The 26,977-nt window shown below is 39.6% G+C and overlaps 1 protein-coding gene across 1 annotated transcript in view; it reads right to left on the bottom strand.

The window, feature by feature from the left end:
- Nucleotides 1-11,094: 11,094 nt before the first annotated feature.
- LOC114654930 (sialic acid synthase-like) overlaps nucleotides 11,095-26,977 on the bottom strand; it is a 36,306-nt gene continuing 20,423 nt past the window's right edge. The window contains exons 3-6 of the mRNA XM_028805793.2: nucleotides 25,157-25,256; nucleotides 21,149-21,303; nucleotides 18,907-19,173; nucleotides 11,095-11,688 (exon numbers count right to left, since the gene is read on the bottom strand). Coding sequence (XP_028661626.1) covers nucleotides 11,476-11,688; nucleotides 18,907-19,173; nucleotides 21,149-21,303; nucleotides 25,157-25,256 — 735 coding nt within the window. The 3' untranslated portion in view covers nucleotides 11,095-11,475. The remainder of the gene's footprint in view (nucleotides 11,689-18,906; nucleotides 19,174-21,148; nucleotides 21,304-25,156; nucleotides 25,257-26,977) is intronic.

Raw genomic sequence — 26,977 nt, 5'->3', positions numbered from 1 at the left:
AGATCATTCATGAGATCAGGTGCTGATGTTGGATGAGAATACTTGGTTTGCAATTGACATTCAGTAGGGTTGTGCTCAGGGCTCTGTGCAGCCACTCGGGTTCCTACATGTGTTTAAGGACCTGGCTTTGTGCACATGAGCACAGTCATGCTGAAACAGAAAAAAAAGCCTTCCACAGACTGTTGCCACAAAGTTGAATGTGCACAATTGTCTAAAATATCTTTGAATGCTGTAGCATTAGCAGTAGAACCATGGGACCTAATCCAGAACCTGAGAAACAGCCCAAAACCATTATTCCACCCTCCATCAGACTTTACAGTAGACACTATGTAGTCAGGGCAGTAGTGTTCTCCTGGCATCTGCCTGCCAAACCCAGATTTGTCTATTGGCCTGCCAGAAAGTGAAGCATGATTCATCACTCCAGAGAACTCATTTCCACTGGGGTCCAATGGTGGCGTGTTTTATGCCAGTCCAGCTGATGCTTAGCATTGAGCATAGTGATTTTAGGCTTGGCCAAACAAACTCATTTAATGAAGATCCCAATGCACATTGTTTGTGCTACTTTTGCTTCCAGAGGCAGTTTGGTAATCCATTGTAAGTGATGAAATACAGGAGAGGTGATTTTTACATGCTATGCACTTTAGCATTCTGAGGCCCAATTCTGTGAATTTACCTGGTCTACCTCTCTGAAAGGCAGAGTTAAATCATTAGGCCGACAGACAAACAGTCATATGTAAAAGTTTGGGAACCCCTCTTAATTCTTTGGATTTTTGTTTATCATTGGCTGAGCTTTCAAAGTAGCAACTTCCTTTTAATATATGACATGCCTTATGGAAACAGTAGGATTTCAGCAGTGACATAAATTTATTGGATTAACAGAAAATATTCAATATGCATCATAACAAAATTAGACAGGTGCATAAATTTGGGCACCCCAACAGAAATATTACATCAATACTTAGTTGAGCCTCCTTTTGCTAATCTAACAGCGTCTAGATGCCTCCTATAGCCTTTGAGGAGTGTCTGGATTTTGGATGGAGGTATTTTTGACCATTCTTCCATACAAAATCTCTCCAGTTCAGTTCAATTTGATAGCTGGCGAGCATGGACAGCCTGCTTCAAATCATCCCATAGATTTTCGATGATTTTCAAGTCAGGGGACTGTGACGGCTATTCCAGAACATTGTACTTCTCCCTCTACATGAATGCCTTTATAGATTTCGAACTGTGTTTTGGGTCATTGTCTTGTTGGAATATCCAACCCCTGCGTAACTTCAACATTGTGACTGATGCTTGAACATTATCCTGAAGAACTTGTTGATATTGGGTTGAATTCATCCGACCCTCGACTTTAGCAAGGGCCCCAGTCCCTGAACTAGCCACACAGCCCCACAGCATGATGGAACCTCCACCAAATTTGACAGTAGGTAGCAGGTGTTTTCTTGGAATGCGGTGTTCTTCTTCCACCATGCAAAGCGCTTTTTGTTATGACCAAATAACTCCATTTTTGTCTCATTAGTCCAAAGCACTTTGTTCCAAAATGAATCTGGCTTGTCTAAATGAGCATTTGCATACAACAAGCGACTCTGTTTGTGGCGTGAGTGCAGAAAGGGCTTCTTTCTCATCACCCTGCCATACAGATGTTTTGTGCAAATTGTGCTGAACTGTAGAACGATGTACAGATACACCATCTGCAGCAAGATGTTCTTGCAGGTATTTGGAGGCGATCTGTGGGTTGCCTGTAACCATTCCCACGATCCTCCGCATATGCCACTCCTGTATTTTTCTTGGCCTGCCAGACCTGCTGGGTTTAACAGCAACTGTGCCTGTGGCCTTCCATTTCCGGATTCCATTCCTTACAGTTGAAACTGACAGTTTAAACCTCTGAGATAGCTTTTGGTAGCCTTCCCCTAAACCATGAGACTGAACAATCTTTGTTTTCAGATCTTTAGAGAGTTGCTTTGATGATCCCATGCTGTCACTCTTCAGAGGAGAGTCAAAGGGAAGGAAGCACAACTTGCAATTGACCACCTTAAATACCTTTATATCTCATGATTGGACACACCTGTCTATGAAGTCCAAGGCTTAACAAGCTAATCCAACCAATTTGGTGTTACAAGTAATCAGCATTGAGCAGAGACAGGCATTCAAATCAGCAAAATTACAAGGGGACCCACATTTTTGCACAGCCAGTTTTTCACATTTGATTTAATTTCATACAACTAAACACTGCTTCACTAAAAATCTTTGTTCAGAAAACACCCCAGTAATCAGATGTTCGTAGGAAATGAAAGACATACCACTGTCATCTCTTTTGTTGAAAGGAGAGTCAATTATTATGCAGGCTGAGAGGGGTTCCCAAACTTTTCCATATGACTGTAGATGCTGCTTGCCCTCAATGTCAGTTCAGATAGTTTGCAGTTCAGATTCTTAAAGAGTTTGTTGTGAACAGTGTGCATCAAAAGAGATAATGTAAGTTCTGTTCATCTGTTCTGGCCTGTGGAAAATTGTTTGCATATGTATGTTTACTTTAGAGCCATTGAGTAATCTCTTTGTGAAAGATAAATAAGAAAAGAACGGGGAAGTAATGTTGCTATATTTGTGAGAACTTTAATTGTCTCTACAGTTCTTATAAGACACTATAAGCTAAGAATATTTAATTTATTAATAACATTTATATCATTAAATTCTGTTTTTATTATCTCTGCAAAACACTACTTAGTAGTGCTTTAGTAACAATATTGGCATCTAGTGGCAAATTTCAGTATTACAACTTAGCAACAAATAATATTTGGTTAAGAAATTGCAACATGTTATTTATTTTCCTTTGTGGGTAATTTGAGCATTAATAATAGTTTTTCTTTTTATTATAGACCACACAAATATACACATATAACTTTGTTTTAAAGTCTTGACTGAAATCTGGTTTATAGCCCATCACATTAAGCAACACACAGAAAAGTCATTTTCTTTAAAATACTGAATTCTAGTCCATTACATGTCACTATGTGCTTGATTTCATACACTTGTTAAAATTCACCTAGTACACCTTAGTGTACTTTTGACCATATTGTGCATATGTGGATTGACTGCCACTAGATGGCAGTGTAACATTTAACTTGTGCTTATTTTCACAAAGATAAATAAAAAAAAGTATTAAATATTATTGTACTTCATCTTTTTCTTTGTTAATTTTTGAGGAAATTCTGTAGGCCATGCTGTCAGCACACTAAAGCCAAATGACTCAGACCCATTATTTATTAATTTATTTATTGAAACTATGTCATATAACCTGGACTTTACGTACTTATGGAAGTCCAGGGCTCAGTCAGGTTCTATGTTATCAGGCATACTTATTACACATCACAATCAGTAACACCTCATAACAGCTTGGTGCTACTACTCAACTCCTATCTAATATTAAGTATCTACCAAAAACTTAGCCCCAGTATTTCCTAAGCTGTGCATCATGGGAACGATAGTGTGTAATGTGTAAATATATATAACATCTCTTTTTACCAGGTCAGTGGCATTGTAGTGGGTACTAACCTAGCTTCATCAGCTGGGTAGAGGAGTAGTTTCTTTTCTTCTTACTTAGGCTTTGTACCAGACCTGTACAAAACATGTATCAACGATTATGTTGGTACTTCCTCCTTCTCCCAAAGCCAGCTACAGGAATATATTGACGTTTCCTCCTCAACTTTACTATTTTTAGAAATCAGTTTTTCTATCAGTTTTCCAGGACTTAACACATCTCTCCTACAAGTCAAATGATTCACAGAGTTACATTCTCTACAGTTCCTTACATCCCTGGCATACTTAAAACTCTCTACCTCTTCCACAGTTCCTTAGACACTGCCACCACTGCAGTGACTGGGATGATTTCTGCAATGAAGAACAGAGAATGAGGAAATTCTTCATTGATAGAGGATACCCTTCTCACACTGAGGACAGGATCCCCAATCGAACCTAGGAGTTGACCTTGTAACATCAACTCTAAAAGGAACTCCAACCCCCAAACTATGCGACTCTTCAATTCCACCCGGGGGGGTAAACGTTAACATCATACAAAGTTATTGTCTGTTTTTATCTGCATTATTATCAATCTTTAAATGAATATTGTTTTTTATATCAGTATGCTGCTGCTGGAGTATGTGAATTTCCCCTTGGGATTAATAAAGTATCTATCTATCTATCTATCTATCTATCTATCTATCTATCTATCTATCTATCTATCTATCTATCTATCTATCTATCTATCTATCTATCTATCTATCTATCTATCTATCTATCTATCTATCTAACAATGAAATCTACAATCCGTTGGGCCTCCCATTCCACCCTAACATTCTTTCTCTCCCATAGGTTATCAGACAAAATTTCCCTATTTTCCAGAGTGATCTTTCAACAAAGAGCCTTTTTTCATTACTATCACTTGATCTCCTTTTGCAAATCTCTCCACAGCTCACCTCACAGAGTAGAGACACATTCCTCACCAGGCACTTTGAGCTGTAACAAGAGTCTCTGTGTTAGATGCAGATGTCACCAACAATATCCTTGTATCTGGTCCATCTGGTCTGCGGTAGGCTGGCGCCCCGCCCAGGATTTGTTCCTGCCTTGCACACTGTGTTGGCTGGGATTGGCTCCAACCGACCCCCATGACCCTGTGGTAGGATATAGCATGTTGGAGAATGACTGACTGACTGGTCCGTCTGGTAAATTTAATACTAAACAATGGGCCCCAGTCTAAAAATCTGATTACTGTATTTCTTGTAGGATGTGTCCAACCATCTACTTAGAACAGTGGTCTCAAACTCCAGTCCTGGAGGCCCGCAGTGCCTGCAGGTTTTCATTCTAACCCTGCTCTTAATTGGGGACCAGTTTTTTGCTGCTAATTAACTCCTTTTCCTTTTATTTTAATTCACTTGGTTTTTTTTTAAGATTTATTCCCCTGATCATGCTTCATTTCTTTCCTTATATGGCACCCAAAGAAGGAGATTAAATTTGACGTCAGTGAGCCAACAGAAGACCAACTAAGTCAGGGCCTTCAACTCCAATTAAACCTGTTCTTTAATTCCTTGGCTTGTTGCTTTTCTCATTGTGCAATAGCATACACTTCCAAAATTGATTTTCTCTTTTCTAAGCGCCCTGTTAAAATGTTTTGGGGACCTGAGTAGATCAACATTCCTGAGACGTTCATCTTTCTTTATTTTCAGATATTGTGTGATGAACACAGTTTGCTGGTCCTGTTTTGGCTCATTTTGCATCTTGTTATTGTTTGGCTGCTAATTAAGGAAAAGAAACAATTAAGGGGTCTGAGTCTTCTAAAGCAAGACAATTAAAATTAATTCAAAAGAAGTTCATTAGCAGCAAAAACAGGTCACTAATTACAAAAAGTGTTAGAATGAAAGCCTGCTGACACTACGACCCTCCAGGACTGGAGTCTGAGACCAGTGACTTAGAATTTGGAAAAGAAGCTAGCAAACTGTTTCAGTGAGCATGTTTGAACCGTTAAAATTAAAGACCACACAAAGCTCACTGCAGAACTATTCACATCCCTTGAACACAGCTACACTGATCTCTCTGTTTATGTTCTTTCACAGGGCTTCAAAGACACATTTTAAAGAAAAACAGAAGAAGCTAAGCTCATTCTGTTTCTTCAGGACGTAACAATTGAATACCTTTTTAATTTCTTCCTTTATCTTCTATAATGGTAGCTTTTTGTCACCCTATTTTCACCTTTACTACTTTCATCTACCCTGGCTTTGTTCCCCTCTCTCTTTCCCTCATATATATATATTACCTGCTCTTTCCTTTTCAGTTGCACACCTGATGAAAGATATACAGCTGAAATGTTGTGTCTTTCATTTTCTTTTCTTTGCACCGCATGGAAGTAACCTTTTACTTTTTTCCGATATGTACAGGAATGTGAACTCATTTGTTCGTCCCCCTACAGCTCATTGAAAAAGTACTGTATGCCTCCTGAAAAGTGATGAAGTGAAAAGCAGTTGCCCCAGGTATACCTGTATGCCTTTGATATGTCATCTTGTAAAGCAAAAGTGTGAAAATGAATGAAGTATTGCTTATTTTACAAAGAGGGCAGCATGGTGGTGCAGTTATAGTGCTGTTGCCTCCTCCCTGAGTGGAGTTTGCATGTTCTCTTCATGTTCTCTCTGCGTGGGCTTTTCCCCTAGGTGCTCCAGTTTCCTTCCACACTCCAAAGACATGCAGGTTAGGTGAATTGGCAGTTCTAAATTAACCTTAGTGTGTGGTTGGGGTGTGTATGTGGGTGTGTATGTTCACCCAGTGATGTACTGGCACCCTGTCCAGGGTTTGTCCCTGCCTTGCATCCTATGCTACCTGGGATAGGTTCCAGCAAACCCCTGCAAAGCTGTTCAGGATTAAGCAGGTTAACAAATGACTGACCGACTGACTGACTGACAAAGATATTCTAAAATGGCCTGGACACATTTGTTGGTACCCCTAGAAAATATCCTAAGCTGGAATGAAGGGATTTTTCAAACTTGCTGTTTTATTTACTTCATATCACACACGTCTCCATTCATGCACTTAGTCATTCAGCCAATTTAAATGGAAAAAAGTTGTCACTCTGCTGTTTGGTATTATTGTGTGTGCCACACTGAACATTGACCAGAGAAAGCAAAGGAGAGTGTTGTCTGAGGAGATCAGAAAGAAATGATAGACAAGCATGTTAAGTGCAAAGGCTCAAAGACCATCTCCAAGCAGCTTGATGTTTGTGTAACAACAGTTATTATTAAGAAGTTTAAGGTCCACAGGACTGTAGCCAACCTCCCTGGATGTGGCCACAAGAGAAAAATCGATGCCAGAATAGGCAGAAGGATAATGAGAATGATTTCCTGTATTTAATATTTTTTTTCCGTTGGTTCCCAGAAAAATGCTTCATGGATATTTTCCTGTATTTGAAACTCATTTGCCTCTCCTCTGAAGCCAGAAAACTATTTAAAGAAATGTTTAGATTCTAAATTAAACCCACGTTGTGCCTGGCCAATTTGCTGCACTTTGGAGGGAAATCTGCTGTAGCATTAACATTGTGGGAATCAGCCTCGACGGGGACAGACACCAAGACAGCTTATGTCCAAAATACACACGTTTAATTTCCAAAATACGTACAGTGCACCAATCACTCACAGTCCTTCACTCTTTTAGTCTTTTCTTCAGGTGGCACAGTGGTAGTGCTGCTGCTTTGCAGTAAGGAGACTGTGGAAGATTGTGGGTTCGCTTCCCGGTTCCTCCCTGTGTGGATAGCGCTTTGAGTACTGAGAAAAGCGCTATATAAATGTTATTATTATTATTATTATTTCTTGCTGCCTCCACTCCTCTCTTGCAAGCTTTGTCTCACTCCCTCCCAACTCCGGCTCTTCGACTGGAGTGAGGTTGCCCCTTTTATGCAGTACCCGGATGTGCTCCAGGTGCTTCTTGATGATCTTCCTGCAGCACTTCGTGGATGTGCTGCCTGAGCACCCAGAAGCACACCAGGTGTATTTGCCTCCTGGCCTAGCAGCACTCCCTGTTGTGGCGGAAGTGCTGCCGTCCATGACTCTGGGAACGTCTGGGCGGACCCTGGTGGTCGCCACGTGCCCCAACCGGGTGGCCCACCTGCGAACCAGGGCGGTTGCCCTCTCATGTCCCGGGGGAGCTATTGGTCCCCTCCCGGTATCTTCCAGCTTCCAGGCATCCCGGCTGCACAGACGCCCCAGCCGTCTGTCACAACATATAGTAATGAAACATTTTGGGACTTACTAATATGTATTCAAATACTGTAGATCCTTTTTTCTACCTGGATTTTGGGCTATCAGGTTGCTCTGCACTTTGTTATAAATGAGCTCATAGTCATCTGCAATGGGAAGAGGTGGGCAAAAAAAAAAAAGCAGAAGATGGTTTTTCTGTCATACTTGCTGCAATGATCGATTTGCCTGACAAACAGTGTAATAATCTGTGTTTGTGTCATGGCCAGCATTTTGCCAATTCCCTCTTCCACTAATGCTTTAAACATACTGCAATGATCAGGGTGGCAGTGCCGAAACTGGCAGAATCTTTCAATGCAAATGTTTCAAACTGGCGAATGAGTGATATTTTAAAAAGGAACACCTAAAAGATTAATGGTTAGATGTATATTGATCCGGGGTGGCACGGTGGCGCAGTGGTAGCGCTGCTGCCTCGCAGTTAGGAGACCTGGGTTTGCGTCCCGGGTCCTCCCTGTGTGGAGTTTGCATGTTCTCCCCGTGTCTGCGTGGGTTTCCTCCCACAGTCCAAAGACATGCAGGTTAGGTGGATTGGCGATTCTAAATTGGCCCTAGTGTGTGCTTGGTGTGTGCATGTGTTTGTGTGTGTCCTGCGGTGGGTTGGCACCCTGCCCAGGATTGGTTCCTGCCTTGTTGGCTGGGATTGGCTCCAGCAGACTCCCGTGACCCTGTGTTTTTGATTCAGCGGGTTGGAAAATGGATGGACGTATATTGATCCATATTTTTCTTCTTCTGAGCTATTCCTATTTTTATATGGAGTAGCTATTTCTTTTGCCTAGAGTTCTCCAAAAGAGGTTTCTGCCCAATTTTCTCATATTACACAATATAAATATTTCCATGCATCACTTGTCTTTCTTTTGTGTCATTTGTTAAATATTTCATTTAGTATCACACTGTACTTCAGTTGAAATAGAAGTATAAAATATGGTTTTGATATTTTTAATGGCATAGTTTTGCTTTTTCAAACAGTCTGACTGATGTGTGCCAAATTCATTTTGCAAGATTAATCATCTTACTAGGTCAGTTAAACCTACTCATAAGCTGGACTAAGTTAATATGCAGCATTGCTCCTTTTCTCCAACTCCAAGAAGCACCCAAGTTTTAGTCTTGATCCTCTGCAAGCTTGCAGCTCTGGGGCACACTCTAACAATGCTAATTGCCAAAGTTAGTTTTGTTACCGTATGGACTAAGACAAGACCAGCATGAGATCATTTGTAAACTACATCTGACTCTTGCTGGGAGTTGGCCAGCCCTCTTGTGTAACTTGTTGTACCTTTTTGGTCTCCTCCTGCCTCACGTTTAACCCTTTCCTGGCCTCTCTTACTCCCGCCAGGAGACTCTTGTTAGTCCTAACCCTGCCAGTTTACAGTCCAAATTGGCATTTCTGATGCTGGGCTATATTTAACATCCAGTGACAGGAATAGCCTTGGTAACTAGTGGGGCCACTGTCCTAGAAGTCCTCCTAAGAGTCCAAGATGTCCTTTCAATTCCCAACCACTTATTACTGTTAAATGGACAAGCCATCACTAGGACACTTGTCTATTATAGTGTGGACTAGGGAGCCGTCTATTTCCTTTGGGAACTCCTGACTCACAATCTGTAGCCTTTCATCTGTCATACATTCATATTTATGTCACAGTAGTAAGGAACGTTTTGGGAAGTCCCTGCAGATATTGTTGCCACTCCTGTGCTCTTAGCACCAGAGCATCTTATGGCCAGACTTTTGCCACAGGAACAAAATAAGAGGAGGACCATGTTTTGAGTGAAATTTTAAAAGGACTAGGAGTCAATTCGATTTTAGATTATTAAGATTCATTTCAATAGCTTTGGGAAAAAGGGTTATTAAGAGTTTTCATAATGAACACTGTAAGGGCAGGGATACCTTGGAACATCATGAATCCTAAAAGCCCAAGAAATTAAATATTTCAAGTACTTTATTTTATAAACAACAGATGGCTAAGGTGTGAGCTGCCTCAGAGTCCATCATATACAGTAAATACATAGATAAATACAGATACATTTATGAATATATAAAAATGTACATATGTTAGTCTATATGTACAGATATACAGTGCTGTATAATCATTGTGTTGACAAACCGGATATAAAGCATTGATAGTACAAAGCAAGATTATATAGTCTTTAAAGTAGATAATTTTAAAGTCAAATTTACTTTTTCACAACCATGACATATATGCAATTTCCACTCAAAATTATGCTTTAATGTTAAACATTTTCTATAAATTAAACAAAAATACATAGATAGATAGATAGATAGATAGATAGATACTTTATTAATCCCAATGGGAAATTCACACATAGCCAGTCCTGATGTTTTAATATGAACTCTATGGTGCATGAGGCTCCAACGGAAAATAAAAGTGTGAAAACTTGCTAAATACAACAAACAGGATCTGGAAATTATAATTTTATCACATATTACTGGTACTATTTTTCTCACTGTAGCAATATGTTTTCTATTCACATGCATGAGTTCTCACATAAATACAGAAGTGAACTGAAACAAAACCAAAAATGTGGCATGAACAGTTTAATGTGATTTTGTGTTTTGAGAGGAAACCACAGCCTGAGGAGTTGAAAGGTTATTTCGGAAGAGGACAAGCACTGAGCTATCATGCACAGCTGGTCTTATTTTAAAATAAGTGACTGTAAATATATGGGTGTTTTTTTTTTGTTCAAAAATGACATGTATAAGCTATTTTACAATGTGTGTGTAATTGCAAGACGTGGATCAATACTCAACATCTTTCCCGGCTTGAAAAACAAATGTATTCAGTAAGTTTTTATGTTTTACAAGTGATGATACCTGTCAAAGACAAGAAAATTAATATTTAAAAAATATTTGCTATCTCGTGCCTTGCATGTACCTTCAGCACCTTTCCTCTTTATTTGAGTGTAAGTGGACATTTCTTCCCTGGTGCTCACTCTCAAGCGTGCTTCTGTAAAGCCTACTTCTAAGACAGTGTTAATATTTTTGAGGCACCTTTCTCACTTCCTCTCCGATTTTATACTTGCCATCTTTGGAGGTGACTATCTCAGCGTGCATCGTACACCTTTTCTCCTCCTTGTGCATCTCACACTCGCACTTCCTCTTTCGATTATTTTATCAAAGCCGAACTGACCAATCAGATTGCTCAGAGGGACTGGACACACAGACCTTAGTGTTTTATTATATAGTAGATACCCCATACCCCATAGGGTTCAATGTAAAACATTAGGATCTTGAGCTGTTTAATGTTTAAAACATAACATCGCATGGCAAGTGCATATATACCATGTTTGTTAAAAAAAAAATACCAAACTTATCCTTTATTAATATTAGTGAAACTGAATTTACAACAATGAGAAAAACACAGAAAGGATGTGTAAGTGAAGTAAGTGAATCCACCTTAATACATAAAAGCTTTGATTTATATTTTGATCTGCTCATTAGCAGCTTAGACAGTTGTACCCTAATAATGGTGTTTCTCACACATTAAAAAAATGCTACTTTTCCAAAAAAAGGAAACATTTAAATAAAATTATACCTCAAACGTTTTTCTTTTTAACACAACTGACTAACTGGATGCCCCTGATTAAAATAAATCAATGCTCTATGTGTTAAAATTACATTTCTCTGCATACATTAAGCAATGACCCATAAATAATTCTAGCTATTATCTGCAGAACTTTAATATAATTTGTCGTTCTTTGCACAATTTTCCACTGTTGCTGTTGTCAGTGTGCTGTCTGCTGCAATGTCTTTATTCACCTTCTTGCCCACCAAGCTGTAGATCTCCTCAGGGGGGATACCTTTGGGCTCAGCCACTTTCACCGTCAACATATCCAGCGTTAGTGTGGTGCCTTTGGGTATTGCTACCTTGGCCACCACAAACTTGCCCAGCTGTGAAGAATAGAAATAGATTGCAAAGAAATAAGTAAAAAAATAAGCGTGATTGACAAAAAAGTGGCATATTTAACACAAAGTATAGACTCTCAAACATATTTATCCACACATTTTCATACTGTTAGTTTTAATGTAAGAGATTCTGCAAAGTTCCCCATAGGGACAAATAAAGTTTGCCCTTCTATCTATCTATCTATCTATCTATCTATCTATCTATCTATCTATCTATCTATCTATCTATCTACCTGTCTGTCTGTCTGTCTGTCTGTCTGTCTGTCTGTCTGTACACTGAATAGTTCCCTGGTTCATTAGTTTAAATGATAGCAAGGCCAATAGCCTAAGAGGAAACCATATTCAGATCCAGCCTTCGACCTAAAGGTCATGAACATCCTGACTCATGCCTGGAAAGGTTCGTTTTACCAAAAGCCTAGCACGAAATGGGAGAGGAAATCAAAATACACAAGGGAAACTTATGTGAACATGGCATGGCATCTTCTCATTGCTCTGGATTACAAAAGAGACAAGAATGTTAGCAACTGCACCCCCTTCTCATCCTGGGGTAGTATCTTTTACCTCCAATAAACCTGGAAGGTGGTCATTTAACCTGCATGCATGACAACATGTACAGTGCATCCAGAAAGTATTCCCAGCGCATCACTTTTTCCACATTTTGTTATGTTACAGCCTTATTCCAAAATGGATTAAATTCATTTTTTCCCTCAGAATTCTACACACAACACCCCATAATGACAACGTGAAAAAAGTTTACTTGAGGTTTTTGCAAATTTATTAAAAATAAAAAAACTGAGAAAGCACATGTACATAAGTATTCACAGCCTTTACCATGAAGCTCAAAATTGAGCTCAGGTGCATCCTGTTTCCCCTGATCATCCTTGAGATGTTTCTGCAGCTTAATTGGTGTCCACGTGTGGTAAATTCAGTTGATTGGACATGATTTGGAAAGGCACACACCTGTCTATATAAGGTCCCACAGTTGACAGTTCATGTCAGAGCACAAACCAAGCATGAAGTCAAAGGAATTGTCTGTAGACCTCCGAGACAGGATTGTCTCGTGGCACAAATCAGGGGAAGGTTACAGAAAAATTTCTGCTGCTTTGAAGGTCCCAATGAGCACAGTGGCCTCCATCATCCGTAAGTGGAAGAAGTTCAAAACCACCAGGACTCTTCCTAGAGCTGGCTGGCCGTCTAAACTGAGCGATCGGGGGAGAAGGGCCTTAGTCAGGGAGGTGACCAAGAACCCGATGGTCACTCTGTCAGAGCTCCAGAGGTCCTCTGTGGAGAGAGGAGAACCTTCCAGAAGGACAACCATCTCTGCAGCAATCCACCAATCAGGGCTGAATGGTACAGTGGCCAGACGGAAGCCACTCCTTAGTAAAAAGGCACATGGCAGCCCGCCTGGAGTTTGCCAAAAGGCACCTGAAGGACTCTCAGACCATGAGAAAGAAAATTCTCTGGTCTGATGAGACAAAGATTGAACTCTTTGGTGTGAATGCCAGGCATCACGTTTGGAGGAAACCAGGCACCGCTCATCACCAGGCCAATACCATCGCTACAGTGAAGCATGGTGGTGGCAGCATCATGCTGTGGGGACGTTTTTCAGCGGAAGGGACTGGGAGACTAGTCAGGATAAAGGGAAAGATGACTGCAGCAATGTACAGAGACATCCTGGATGAAAACCTGCTCCAGAGCGCTCTTGACCTCAGACTGGGGCGACAGTTCATCTTTCAGCAGGACAACGACCCTATGCACACAGCCAAGATATCAAAGGAGTGGCTTCAGGACAACTCTGTGAATGTCCTTGAGTGACCCAGCCAGAGCCCAGACTTGAATCCGATTGAACATCTCTGGAGAGATCTTACAATGGCTGTGCACCGATGCTTCCCATCCAACCTGATGGAGCTTGAGAGGTGCTGCAAAGAGGAATGGGGGGAACTGGCCTAGGATATGTGTGCCAAGCTTGTGGCATCATATTCAAAAAGACTTGAGGCTGTAATTGCTACCAAAGGTGCATCGACAAAGTATTGAGCAAAGGCTGTGAATACTTATGTACATGGGATTTCTCAGTTTTTTTATTTTGAATAAATTTGCAAAAACCTCAAGTAAACTTTTTTCACGTTGTCATTATGAGGTGTTGTGTGTAGAATTCAGAGGAAAAAAATGAATTTAATCCATTTTGGAATAAGGCTGTAACATAACAAAATGTGGAAAAAGTGATGCGCTGTGAATACTTTCTGGATGCACTGTACATGTTGTCATGCATGCAGGTTAAATGACCACCTTCCAGGTTTATTGGAGGTAAAAGATACTACCCCAGGATGAGAAGGGGGTGCAGTTGCTAACATTCTTGTCTCTTCTGTAATCCAGAGCAACGAGAAGATGCCAACTGAGGGCAATTTACTCTGCTTCTAATGGCCAGAAGACTATAAAATAATTGATGCCCAGGAGAATGGCTTTTCAGAACAGACTCACATTGCAATCAGCATGGAGCGCATTGAAGTGGACCCGATTGATTTCTATTAAGAGAAGGTGAGGATCTCTTTTAATTTACCCTGTTATCTTGCTGTTATATAAACCATCTTTTTGTTTGTCTTTATTTTCTAGATGTTATGAGTATCTTTCCAATCATCCACAATGTAGTGTACATGGAGCCTGCTACCAAACTAGACAACTAAGTTGGAGATATAAGGTGAGCCACACTGTCACCCATCCCTGATGATAATGAGTGCATTTACATGCACATGCAAAACTGGGATAGGGTAACTGTTTTGTCGTACAGGGTCCTGTGCATCTTGTGTCCACAGATGACTCTCGGCTTACCTACAGTCTAGATTGCTATGCTACTAATTTTTTTATTTTTATTGATTTTAGTTAGAAGCAGACAGCATTCCATACAATCAAGTCAAACTTAACAAACCAAACCTCAACACCCACACAAGAAACTTAGAGGAGAGCCAACAACCAGAACAAATCTTTATAAGCAGCAAGAAAGGAAAAGGGATTGTGACACCAAGGCTGTTTGACAGGCATCCAAAGATTTTTGTGCAAAATGATGTTAATTTGGTGCACTCCCAAAACATGTGGCCCAATGAGGCTGGAGCTAGACTGCTATGTTCACAGCTTGAATCTTGTCATAGAAATATTTTGTACAATTTTAAACAAGATAAATGTACTCAATAAAAATATTTTAAGTTGATTGAGTGCTTTGCTCATTTGGAGCTAGAGTGTATTCTATGGATGACTGCTTTCCACTCCTTTTCTGAAATATTAAGTGAAAGATCCTTTCCCAAATGTACCATGGGACCTTTGAAAGAAAGGGACTTTAAAATGTTTTTATATATTGCAGAGATGCTATCTGAGTCTTCAAGACTTACCAATGTTTCTTCTGGGAGAGCAATAAGTGGGAGGTAAGGAAAATTGGGCAGATTCAGTTTAATAATTATAATAATTCATTACATTTATATAACAAAGTTTCTTATTTGAAAGTAGGGGGAAATTTTTCTTGATGAGAAGTTGAATTTGAAGCTTAATTGTTTGTAGGATGCAAAGACATTATTAATTCTCTAAGTGTTTTAATCTCAGACATTTTTCAAACATTAAATATTGTGCATGTTTGAGAGGATAGAAAAGAGTGGTTGTCATGTAGAGATGCAACAGATAAGATCCTTTCTGTCTTAAAGCTCTTCCTACGTTGGTTCCATATTCTGAGTGAATGAAGAGCATTTGGATTATTAGTGTATTGACAATAATTTGTATTTACTGGAGCACAGAGCAAGGCATATAAAGAAGTGCTACTACATGGACTTTGAATGGAGTATTAAAATAGACCACATGCCTGTCTCAATATGGCTGCTGAGATAGAGCTGTGTTAGTCATGGTCTTCTCTTCAGAGCCAGATGGTCAGAAAGAGAGGTAAAGGCAAGGTGACCAACTTTATGCAATTTTTATTACAAAACACGATCCAATGGGGTGTTGTGGTACAAAATGGCCTCCAATTCAAAACCAATTATAAACAGCCATACTTTAAAACAATAGAATTAAATTTACCAATCCCTTCCTGGGCCAGTTACCAATAAAAGCGCTCAGGTAGAACAAGCTGGTTTGATAAATGTTCCACCCTCCCCCATCATAAATTTCACATTACAAGTCAGTCCTAAATTAGGTTAACATGGAAGCACCGCTGTTCTCACCAATAATGTAAAACATGCCTCCTGTGACACAATCCAATATTACATTTTTGTTTACATGCGTGAGTCCACTTATGGAGTTCTTCTTTGGCAAAACACTCAGATGTAATTAAACTGCACAAAAAAAGAGTTACACAACTTCGTCGGCTGCCATGAATCTGAAAACAGGTATAGATCCTGTGATGATGTTGTTGTGCTTTATAAATACATTTAGTCATCCATGTACTGTGAAATAAACGACATTCCTGACCACAGCACTCAAAAATTTGACATATGGACATACTGACCACTGTATCAGCTGATCACACTGTTTCAAGATACTGTATATGAAGCAATCAGCTGAACTAAAACTAAACAGACACTTTATTCATTGTTTTTTATTAGTGGATTGCATGCAGCACACTCTTTTCTGCCAGGAGAAAGAATAATGTGTTTGCCCGAGAATTTACGTCAGGAACGTTATTTTTGTTGATGCACCGTTTTCTACCCATGGCTGCAGGATTTGTGTGTGAAGCCAACACATGCACAGACTGACAGAGTGCGATATGCATGCACAGACCATGAATTCTTTAACTGCAACCTATTTAAGAGTTTACACTGCCACAAAATCAGGTTACTTGCAGAGAAATCTATGTATATTAACCCGGTTTCACAGAGACCAATACTCTATTTTCCCCAGGCTCAAGATAAACATAGCATTTTAGAAACTGGGTTTGTGACACTAACCACATTATTAAAGGGCACGCTAAACACATTCAATATCAAATTTAATTAAATCCCTGGAAATGAATGCATGCCTCAGAAAACTGAACATTTTTGAAGAGTGCATGCTCTGATGAAGCCAATAACACAAAAGACAAGAATGCACGAAAATGTTTAACACGCATTTTCTGTACTAAATCTGCATCATGACTTTCTTGGAGTCATTTTGTGCCATTTTGGAGATTATTATGCCCAGTTTATTTTATCGTTTTGGCAGTGACATTTTCTATTCTCCTATTTTGCCTCTTCCCGTCTTCAGTTCAAAAAGTGAATCCTATGAGTTTTTAGTTTTGCAATTATGACATGTGCTGATTATTCCAGAAGTATCTATTTAACAATACTTTTTAAAAAGTATGCATTTTGCACATATTGAGCATACAACTGGGTAACTGACATGTGGGTTTTATGACAGGAGTAACATGAGGTTCTTTTTTTCCCATAGATATTTTTTACTTTGTTTGCCAATGTCTATTTGCTTCCATGGTATCATTAACTGTTTTCTCACCATTCCATATAAAATCATGCAAATACATTTTTTCCCACCCACCACTAGAAAACTACATACTACAAGTAACATATAAAAAAATCATTTTTGGGTGGAGCATTCCTTTAAAGGTAAATCTTTCCAAAAATATCTTACATGGTTTGCCTGGATTAGAACATTAGAACTTCAAAATAATGTGTTGAGAACAGACCATTCAGCCTAACAAGCTTGTCCATCCTATCATCTAGATTCTCCAAAATAACATGGTCAGGATTTGAAGGTCCCTCTAGTCCTGCTCTCCATCACACTACTTAGTAATTTATTCCATGGGTCTATGCTTCTTTGTGTGGAGAAAAACTTTCTAACCTTTGTGCAAAATCATCCATGAAGAAGTTTCCAACCATGTCCCCATGTTCGTCTTGCAGAATTTATTTTAAAGTAATAACTGGGATCTTCTTCTTCCTCTTCATCTTCATCACACTTGCTATGTGGGGTGGATGTGCTTGAGCAACCTTCTGCAAAAAGCTCGGCCCTGCACCTCCTCGCTACTCAAGCCCTTTTCCTTCAGATCTTTTTTGTACTTTATGCATCCTCCTCTGTTTTGGCCTCCCTCACTTTCTCTTCCCCTTGTATTTTCATACCCATCACTCTTTTGCACACATATTCATTGTCACTTCTCATCACACACAAACCTACTTTTCTGTACTTTGTTAGATATGTCTTCCACTTTTGTTGTACATCTGATTGTCTCATTTCTTGTTCTGTCCTTTTTTGTAACTCCATATAGCCATCTCAACATTTTCATTTCTGCTACATCCAAGTTCTTCTCCTGTGCTTCCTTTACTGCTCATGTCTCAGCTCCATACATCATTGCTGGTCTTACCACTCTCTTAAAAACCTTATCTTTAACCTTCACCTTAATTCTTGCAAATTGTATATTCCAAAGCCCTTTTCCATTCTTCCAGCTTGCCCTCCACATCCTCTTTTCTGGAGCCACACAACACAATGTCATCAGCAAGAAGTCTGCATGAGGGGGATTGGTCTTTAGGATCTACTGTAATAATTCTTTCATAGTTTAAAAAAACTTTGTTTTTTTCACCTCTTAATTTCAGGTTGCTTAAACTGAAAAGTTTCAGCTCCAAAAATTTCTCCTCATAGCTCATGGCTTTTAGTTCTGGAATCAGCCTAGTCACTCTTCTCTGGACTTTCTCTAGTGCCATTATGTCTTTTTTGTAATATGGAGACCACAGCTGCACACAGTACTCCAGGTGAGGCTGCACTAGAAAGATAAACTCCCTTGACTTGTACTCCACACGTTGTAATATATAACATAGTATCCCATTAGCCTTCTTGATTGTTTCGGTACACTATCTGGATGTAGATAGTGATGAGTCCACTATGGTACCTTTCAATTATCTTCCATTCCACCTAGCGTGGTGTCATCTGCACACCTAACTAGTGTATTGATTATATTCTTATCCTGATCCTTTATGTATATTACAAAGAGCAACAGCAACTACCACTGATCCCTGAGGGACACCATTCTTAACATCACCTAATTCTGAGAGAGTTCTCCTCACTCTAACTTGTTTGAGGGAATTTTGCATCCATCTACAAATCGTGCCCTGAATTCCCATTTTTTTCAGTTTGAGTAGTACCTCAGTAATTGCCCCATAATTTTCATCCAATATTTACTGTATCTTATTATGACAGGACATATTACATTCCACCTGCAAACAGTCAACATTACCATACAATATTTACCTTGCTATGACAGGACATCTCACAAGAGAGCATGTTTTTGACTGGGGAGCCCATGGCTTTTTCCACTGTCCTGATGGCCTGTACCAGCTCGGCCAGTTCTTTAGGCTCTAAGGAGGCCTTGTGGTCACTTCCCTTCCAACTCTTGTCTAGAGTCACGTGACGTTCGACAACCTTGGCTCCCATTGCAACTGCAGCCACTGTGATAAAAATACCAGTCTCATGACCGGAATAGCCAATGGGAATATCAGGAAATTCCTTTTGAAATTCCTATAAAAGCATATAAATAATGAAAAGGTTATAAAAAAAAAGGAGAAAGGTTCATCTGACTTAAAGGTTTCCATGCATTCAGCACTTTCCATAACCTAAAATGCAACCATAATGGGATGGAGTAGGTTTGAAAATTATCTTATGAATAGATAGAGTTTTTATTCCATTATTAATTTATTAATCAACTAAGGCATTTTCTTCAATTCCTTTTTCCATTGCTGCATTACAGAGGGCTAGAGCCTTTCCAGAATGTGTTCAGCAGACTGCAACTTTTTCTCTTACTCTTCTTAAGTTAATTAAATGACTGGCTAAATGAAGACGAAAATCTTTATGCCAAGGCATGTGAACATACAATTTTGAACTACTTGATAGTAAGTTGGGTCATGGGCAGCATGAAGGTACAATGGTTAAGATTCCTAGTTCATTGTCCTTTGAACTAGGATTCATTTTTTTCACCCTGTTACACCAGCTGCTCCTCTGTCTAGAGATGACACTGTTTAGTGGATTCAGTGGATTCTCCATGATTGACAGGAGCCTGCTGAGCGCCCGTCGCTCTGCCCCAGATGTCAAACTGTCCAGCTCCATGCTAACAATAGAGCCTGCCTTCCTCACCAGTTTGTCCAGGCGTGAGATGTCTTTCTTCTTAATGCTGCCTCCCCAGCACATTGAATGTGTTACTTCTGACATTTTTTCTATACTCGTGTTCATGACTTTGGCAATTTTTGTTTTCTCCAAGCCGAAAAATGCATGTCATTTTGAACACCAAGGCAATAATGATCGCAGTTTTTGACATGAATGGACTTGTTAATAAAGAGTTTGCTTCCCATTGTAAAGTACAGCCCGCATAGATGAGTATCTCAGCTAGGACTGAACATGAAGCCTTACCTGGCCGGGAGGCCATTATAATGGAAGTACAGTGGAAGACCAGTCATTCAAGACAATGTCTTTCCCAATATACCAGGTGGCAGCCCCCTTGGGTTAAAACACTTCTGAGGATACCCACGGGACATCATGGGAACTATAATGCTCTGGGTCAGCCCTGTTGGGATCCATGGGTGCTGTTATTGGGCACTGAGGGTATTTTTGAGCCGTACCTTTTCGGGCTCCCGTTGTACCTGAAAGCACTTCCAAGCCACAGCGCTGGGACCGGAAGTGCTTCCAGTGTTTGCATAAAAGGAGCTTCAATCAAGCAGCCAGAGTTGGGAGGAGGAGGAGGACAAAGCTTGCTAGGAGGAGCAGAGTAGGCTGAATGAGAGAGGAGGCCAATGACAGAAAGTTACAGAGTTGTGTAGCGCTTGGTGTATTGAACTGTACTGTGTTTGAAGTGTGGAAAGCTTGTACAAGTTAGAATTTCATACTAATAAAAATCATCTTGTTTGCAGCAAACTTGTTTGGGGAGCTGTAGTGCCCCCTAGGGACCACACTGTGAACAGACTGCTAATCAGCAACATTACACTGAACGGCTGAGGCATCTACAGGAAAGCATCAGGTAAAAACATCCAGGGAAGTGGCACACCCAAACCTGCACTTTACGCCATGACAATGCACCTGCACACTCTACTGCACCATGACAGCACACCTGCATGCACTGTATTGTCAATCACAGAGTTTTTGACCAAATAAAATGTGGTTGTTGCTTTGATCTCACTTCCTGTGATATTTGTTTTTGTTCCCAAAATAAAAATTGAGCCTGAAGGGAAGATGCTTTACTACCTTGTTAAAAATCCATGAAAAAAAAAATCTGAGGGCTTGAGACATGATAACAAACAGGAAATGTTTCTAGGAATGGAAGGGTATTTCATCTGAAGAGATTAGTATATTGCCATTGACTAAAACTGAATTGCTGTAAGGTCTATGGTATTTTTTTTTTGACAATTCCAGAAATTTTTCAGCTCCCCCACCAACCTTGTATATAACAATTCCATTATACTCCTTGCAAAATAAAAGCTGCACTTGTATCAATTAAATGTCTCACCAGTATGATACGCAGATTAACTTCTTCTGGCTTCAGGGGATAAGAACTGGTACACTGCAGGACGCAAAATTTTGAGTTGTGTGCTTTCACTGTCTTATAGACTTTTCTCATGGTGTCCATTGATTGCATCCCACTGGAAATCACCATGGGACGACCTGCAAATATGCAGATACTGTTAGAACAAAATTATTTGTTATTCTGATCCAATTATTTAAAATAAATAAGTACTTTAAACAAGAACCAGTTCTCAAGACGATATGTGAAAGAAATAATCTATCAGTTTTATACAACAGATTGAAAGTCTATTTCAGTTATAATCGTTAAGCAACAAAACATCAAATGCTACAGAAGTCTAAGGCTATATCCACACTACTATGTTTTCAGTTAAAAATGCACACATTATTCTCTGTTTCTTTTTTATTTCATCCACATACCCCATCAGTTTTAAGCCCAAAAACAGAGACTTTTGCAAACACTTCCCTTTATGCATTTTTCTGCTGATGCTCACATGCCTAATGTAGGTGAACGTCTACATCATATGCATTTTCAGTCATTTTAGTGTGGACAGAGTTACATAAATAATGTGAAGTGTTAGAGTGAATGGATATTGTTTCATTCAAAAATGCTGCTTTTAAATTAAAATGTAGTAGTGTGGATGTTGTCTAAGATTCTTTGAATGAAAAAATGTGAAATGCAGAAAATTGATCAATATTGGAGTGCCATTGGCTCATTGCTCAGTCAGTTCCTCTCTTGCAAAATTTACAGCGATCTCCTTCAACTAATTGTTTTGCTCTTTTTAAAATGTTAAAGTGTTACAGTATCAACTAGGGTTCCCTGATGGCTAAGGTTCAAACTGCTCTGTTATGTCTCTTTTATTCAGTTTTGATTCTTTTGTTTATGTATACATTGTTGATCGTTTGGTTAAATATATGTCTATGTACCTTTTTATGTGCAATGTGTTTTGTGGGTGCTATCATAAGAGGTGGAGCCATCTGCCCATCACCATCAAGGGACTGCCCTCAGCCCCATAAAGACTTGCAGTCCGCAGTCCCTTGCAATTCATTGAAAGAGTTGTCTAGTGATGTATTACTTCTTGTTGATTATTGATTTTCTGTATTTTTGACCTCGATACTCTGTTTTTTGACCATTCTTGAGATTTGAGTTTTGGGACTTGTTTGCCTTTGAACTGCTTTATTTCAGACAGCTCCTTTTGCCTTTGTGCTCCTGAGAGCTTACTTTTGTTATTTTCTGTGAAAATTGATCTTTTTATTTATTAAGATTCTTTGTTTTGCCTTTTCATTACTAGCCAGGGTCTGACAGTTCCCCATCTAGTGGGCATTTTGAGGTATTTTTGGGATTCTGTTCGCTAGGTTCCCCCCAAGTTCACAACAGAAAGCATGTTTCTTCTTATTTACTGATTAACTTGTACTTCATCGTATAAATAATTGTCCTACACATGTTTTCACAAATCATTTAATTCCAGTAACATATACTGAGGTAATGACTTCTTATTTTGACACTTGCATTTTGGTCCATCCTTCCATTCATCCATCCTATCCTTTTAATGCCTGTCTAATCCAGATCTGGGATTGAGTATTTTACTTGTAATCTGGCAAATATACAGTGCCTTCAGAAAGCAACCTCCCCCCAGTGCCATTCAAAGCCCATATGGAGCCCTAGTTGGTGGAGGGGATTTTCCATTCAATGTCTGGAGCACTCACTCCATAACTGTGATCAATAGCACGCAGGTAATTCCTCCCTATGCAGCCACCTATGTTGCCTACTGTATTGACCCATTATGTCTCCCCCATTGATTATTTCTTCTTTTGCTGTATTGTAAAGTTAAATTAATGCACAGAGGTAATGCTTTTTATTGTTAAACGTTGTGGTGGTTGGCCAGCGCCATCACTTCCCTGGAATCCCTTGGGAGTGGAAGGACTAGGGGAGAGAGCGTGCATGGGGCACTGTCTCCCCCAGATTGCTAGATAGCAGCTGCCCTGGGTTTCAGCATTGCCTCAGATTCTTGCAGGGCACCATGGGACATGGAGTTCAGCAACTCAGCCCTGTTGGGTTCTGTGGGTGCCACCAGGGGGTGCTGGGGGATTGAGAAACCCTACTTTGTCAGGCTTCCACCTCACCCAGAACTGCTTCTGGACCACACTAACAGGCCACCAGTACTCCTGGGTGTCACATTTGAAAAAGCCTACTGCTGTAGTCCCAGGATGCAGAGTTGGGAAGAAGTTAACGAAGCTTGCTGATGGATGGAGGAGATGGTGATAAAGAAGACAAAGGGCTGCAGAGTGTGTGGCTTTGCGCTTTGTAACTGTGCTTATTGTGCTGTGCTTTGGTGGTAGGAAACGCTTAGGGAAGAGTTTCCCACAACAAAATAAAATCCTGTGTGTGTGTGCTGAACTTAAGCCTATGTTGTCTGTGTTAGGTTTATGGAGCTGGAGTGCCCCCCACCAGCCACAATGTAATGAAGTATTTTGATGTCTTCAGAATTCTATTAAAATATGAAATCTCAAAATAACTTAATTCTTAAGTTTTCACCCACTGTAACAGCCTTTATTGAGTGAAGTATTCAATTTTGTTGACAGACTACACTAAATATATTAAGAAAGTGCACATGTTTACTTTCAATCTACCTGTGAGGAATTCTTTGATAAATCTCAATTACTTTGTGAGGTCTTGCAGCTAAAACAGCAGATTAAATCATTTCTCCTGTCATGAGAGTCAAGACGTTGCTCAAGATTAAGTTATTAGGAGAAAAAAAAGAAGGCAATGATTATGAATGTACTGGCATAGTTTTGAACTCCACTAGCAGAACTGCAAAATCACATTGTAACAAATCTATCTATCTATATCACAAATGAGACACTACTAAAATCAGGCCACTGAAGGGCACTTGTTGAAGAAGTAACCAAAAGGCCAGCAAGAACACTAACAGAGTCACTGAGCTCGTTAGCTGAAATGGAAGAAACTGATATCAGTTGCCTCCTTAGCCCTTCACTCTCTTTGTGAAATTGACTAGAAGGAAGACACTTCTGAGAAAGGATGACATTTAGGAAAGGCCTGGACTTAAACAGAAGCTATCTGAAAAAATCTGAAATATCTTGGAAGTAATTTTTGTGGCCTTATGACACTAAAGTTGAGCTCCTTGGCCATTAAGCAAAGCACTGTGTATGGTGTAAACCAAATACAGACCAACAACCTGATAACACCGTCCCTACCATCAAACATGGTGGTAGCAACATTATGCCCTGGGGCTGCTTTTCAGCAAAAGGAGTTAAACATTTATTCCTGTCACGAATTGCGACAAATGCAGGCAAATCCTTAAGGAAAACCTCTTTCAGTTAGCCAAAAATCTATGGTTAGGGTGAAGATGCATTGTCCAGTAAAATAATGACTCAAAGCACGTGAAAAATTACTATGAAATGGATGAGACAAAGAAGGTTAGTAGTCTGGAATAGCCCAACCAAAGCCCATTAAAGAAATCAAATTTTGCAGAGTGAGAGCAAATTTGCATTGACGAATATGCAAAAATTCTAAAATTTACAAGTGTAGACCTCATATAGACAAGCTTAAGGAGATTCATAGCTCTTTGGTGGGTGTGTTGGTGTGTGTTTTTTTTTGGGGGGGGGGGGTAGCTTTTATGAAAGAAATACAAATGTTCTTGAGTAAAAACATTTTTGACTCATAAAACAGTTCACTTTTTGTGTTATGTTTTATAATTAAATTAGAAACAGAAATAAAAAAAAACTAAGATGTGAATACTGTTGGTACAGTTTCTGATAATGTCCTTTATTGTTGAGCTGATTCCTGCCTTGTATACAAGGCTACTGGGCTAGGCTATGGCCTCCTTTGGAAAACTGAATTATGGATAGATGGACAGAAGATCCAGAAATATGTTAGTCGAGTTCTTATTGTGAAACCAGTAAATGTATAGCTTGTTTTCTCAAAGGAGGACTCTTGATTGTGTTTAAATTAATTTCCGTCTCTTTTTCTTACCATTCTTTGCAGTTTTTTCTAGGTACGGCAAGTTGTTGGAATCTGCAGAAGCAACTTTAAAAAATGGAACATTGAGTTTGTGAAGAAACTCGACTGCCATCTGTCAAAAAAAAAAGACAAATTGTTAAATGATTATTGATTTGCAGGACCAGAGATGATAATTCCAGTGTATCCTGCTGCTCTTGATTGGAACAAATTGGTTTGCTTTCCATTGCTTTGTTGCCAAATTCAAATTATACAATACATAGATTACAATCTAAACATAACCAGAATTCAAGGGTCAAAGCAGGCAACTGTTTGCTTTTTCATGGCGCTGGCGCCTCACAATAAGGGGCACAGGGGTTCACATCCTGGGTCCTCCCTGCTTGGAGAGCATTTTGAGCATTGAGAAAAGTACTATATAAATGTAAAGAATTATTATCACCACCATCTTCTGTATGCAAATTTTGAGACTGTACAAAAATTATTATAGCCAACAAATACATAGAATGCAATGATTTGCTACATAGAAAATGGGTAAGAGCACATGACACAGGATAGGGGAATTGGCCTGATGGTAGTTATTTGAAAACAGAATTCTCCATCCCATACTTGAAAATGGAAAGAAAACACATGGCAGGTGTGAAGTTGCACTGTGCAGTAAGTCCTGTTGTACTCCTACAGAGTGCCCCATAAGGGAATTCTGATACACCATGAGGACGGCAGCAATATCTCCTAATACACTGGAAAGCAGCACAAAACACTCTACTGATAACTGCCTAGATCAGGCATGTGCAACCTACGGCCCGCGGGCCAAATCCGGCCTGCGTACTGATTTTATACGGCCCGCGACGACTTTTCCAAATATCATTGAATCTGGCCCATTAACCCTCTTGGTGATGCCTGTTTGTTCTTGTGGTATTGTTGGATTATTTTTGATAGTATGATGCGGCCAGTGCTTTCTGAAGTACAGTACTTTATATTGTGCTTCCCCCTCTTTTACGGCACGTCCGGAACTGTCGCACGTTTAAAGTGTGCAAGAGCTCGTAGTCACGTAGTCGTTGACTCTGCTGCATCTCTCTGCTCTGCTGTCGTGTGTAGCATAGCGCAGTCTTTTCATGGTTTTTGCTAGTGCTGTACCTATCTGCATGTTGTTTCGAGTTTCACGCTATATCGGCCTACATTTCAATACTTACAAATACTTGTGAATTTTTGATCAAACCCTAATTAAGATGGCTTCAACAAAGAAGAGAAAAGTCGACGCTGAGAGTCGTACATTTCAAGAGAAATGGACTGACGATTATTTTTTTATAATGCAGAAAGAAAAACCTCTTTGTTTGATATGCTTGGAAAGTATTTCAGTTTTAAAGGAATACAATTTAAAAAGACACTACAATACAAAACACGCTAATTACAACAGTTACAAAGGTAAACTAAGAACAGATAAGATACAAAATTTGAAAAAATGTGTATCGGCACAACAGATGTTATTCCGCAAACATACTGATGTAGCTGACAATATTGTTCGTGCAAGTTTTATTGTTAGCGAAAAAATTGCGAAGCACTCAAAACCATATTCTGAAGGCGAGTTTGTCAAGGAATGCCTTACTGCAGTCACGAATGTTCTGTGTCCAGAGAAAAGCCATGAAATGGAAAAGATAAGTCTTTCTCGTTGGACAATAACCCGACGAATCGACGAAATGGCCAGTGACATAAAATTAAGCATTAAAAATATTGCATCAAAATTTGAAGCATTTTCCATTGCTCTTGATGAGAGTACAGACTCCAACGATACCGCTCAATTGGCTATATTTATTCGCGGAGTTGACGCTAGCTTCAATT

Source organism: Erpetoichthys calabaricus, chromosome 7 (genome assembly GCF_900747795.2).
Source record: "Erpetoichthys calabaricus chromosome 7, fErpCal1.3, whole genome shotgun sequence".
Classification (NCBI taxonomy): domain Eukaryota; kingdom Metazoa; phylum Chordata; class Cladistia; order Polypteriformes; family Polypteridae; genus Erpetoichthys; species Erpetoichthys calabaricus.
Note: the sequence above shows the minus strand (reverse complement) of the source record. Positions and strands in the feature narration are given on the sequence as shown.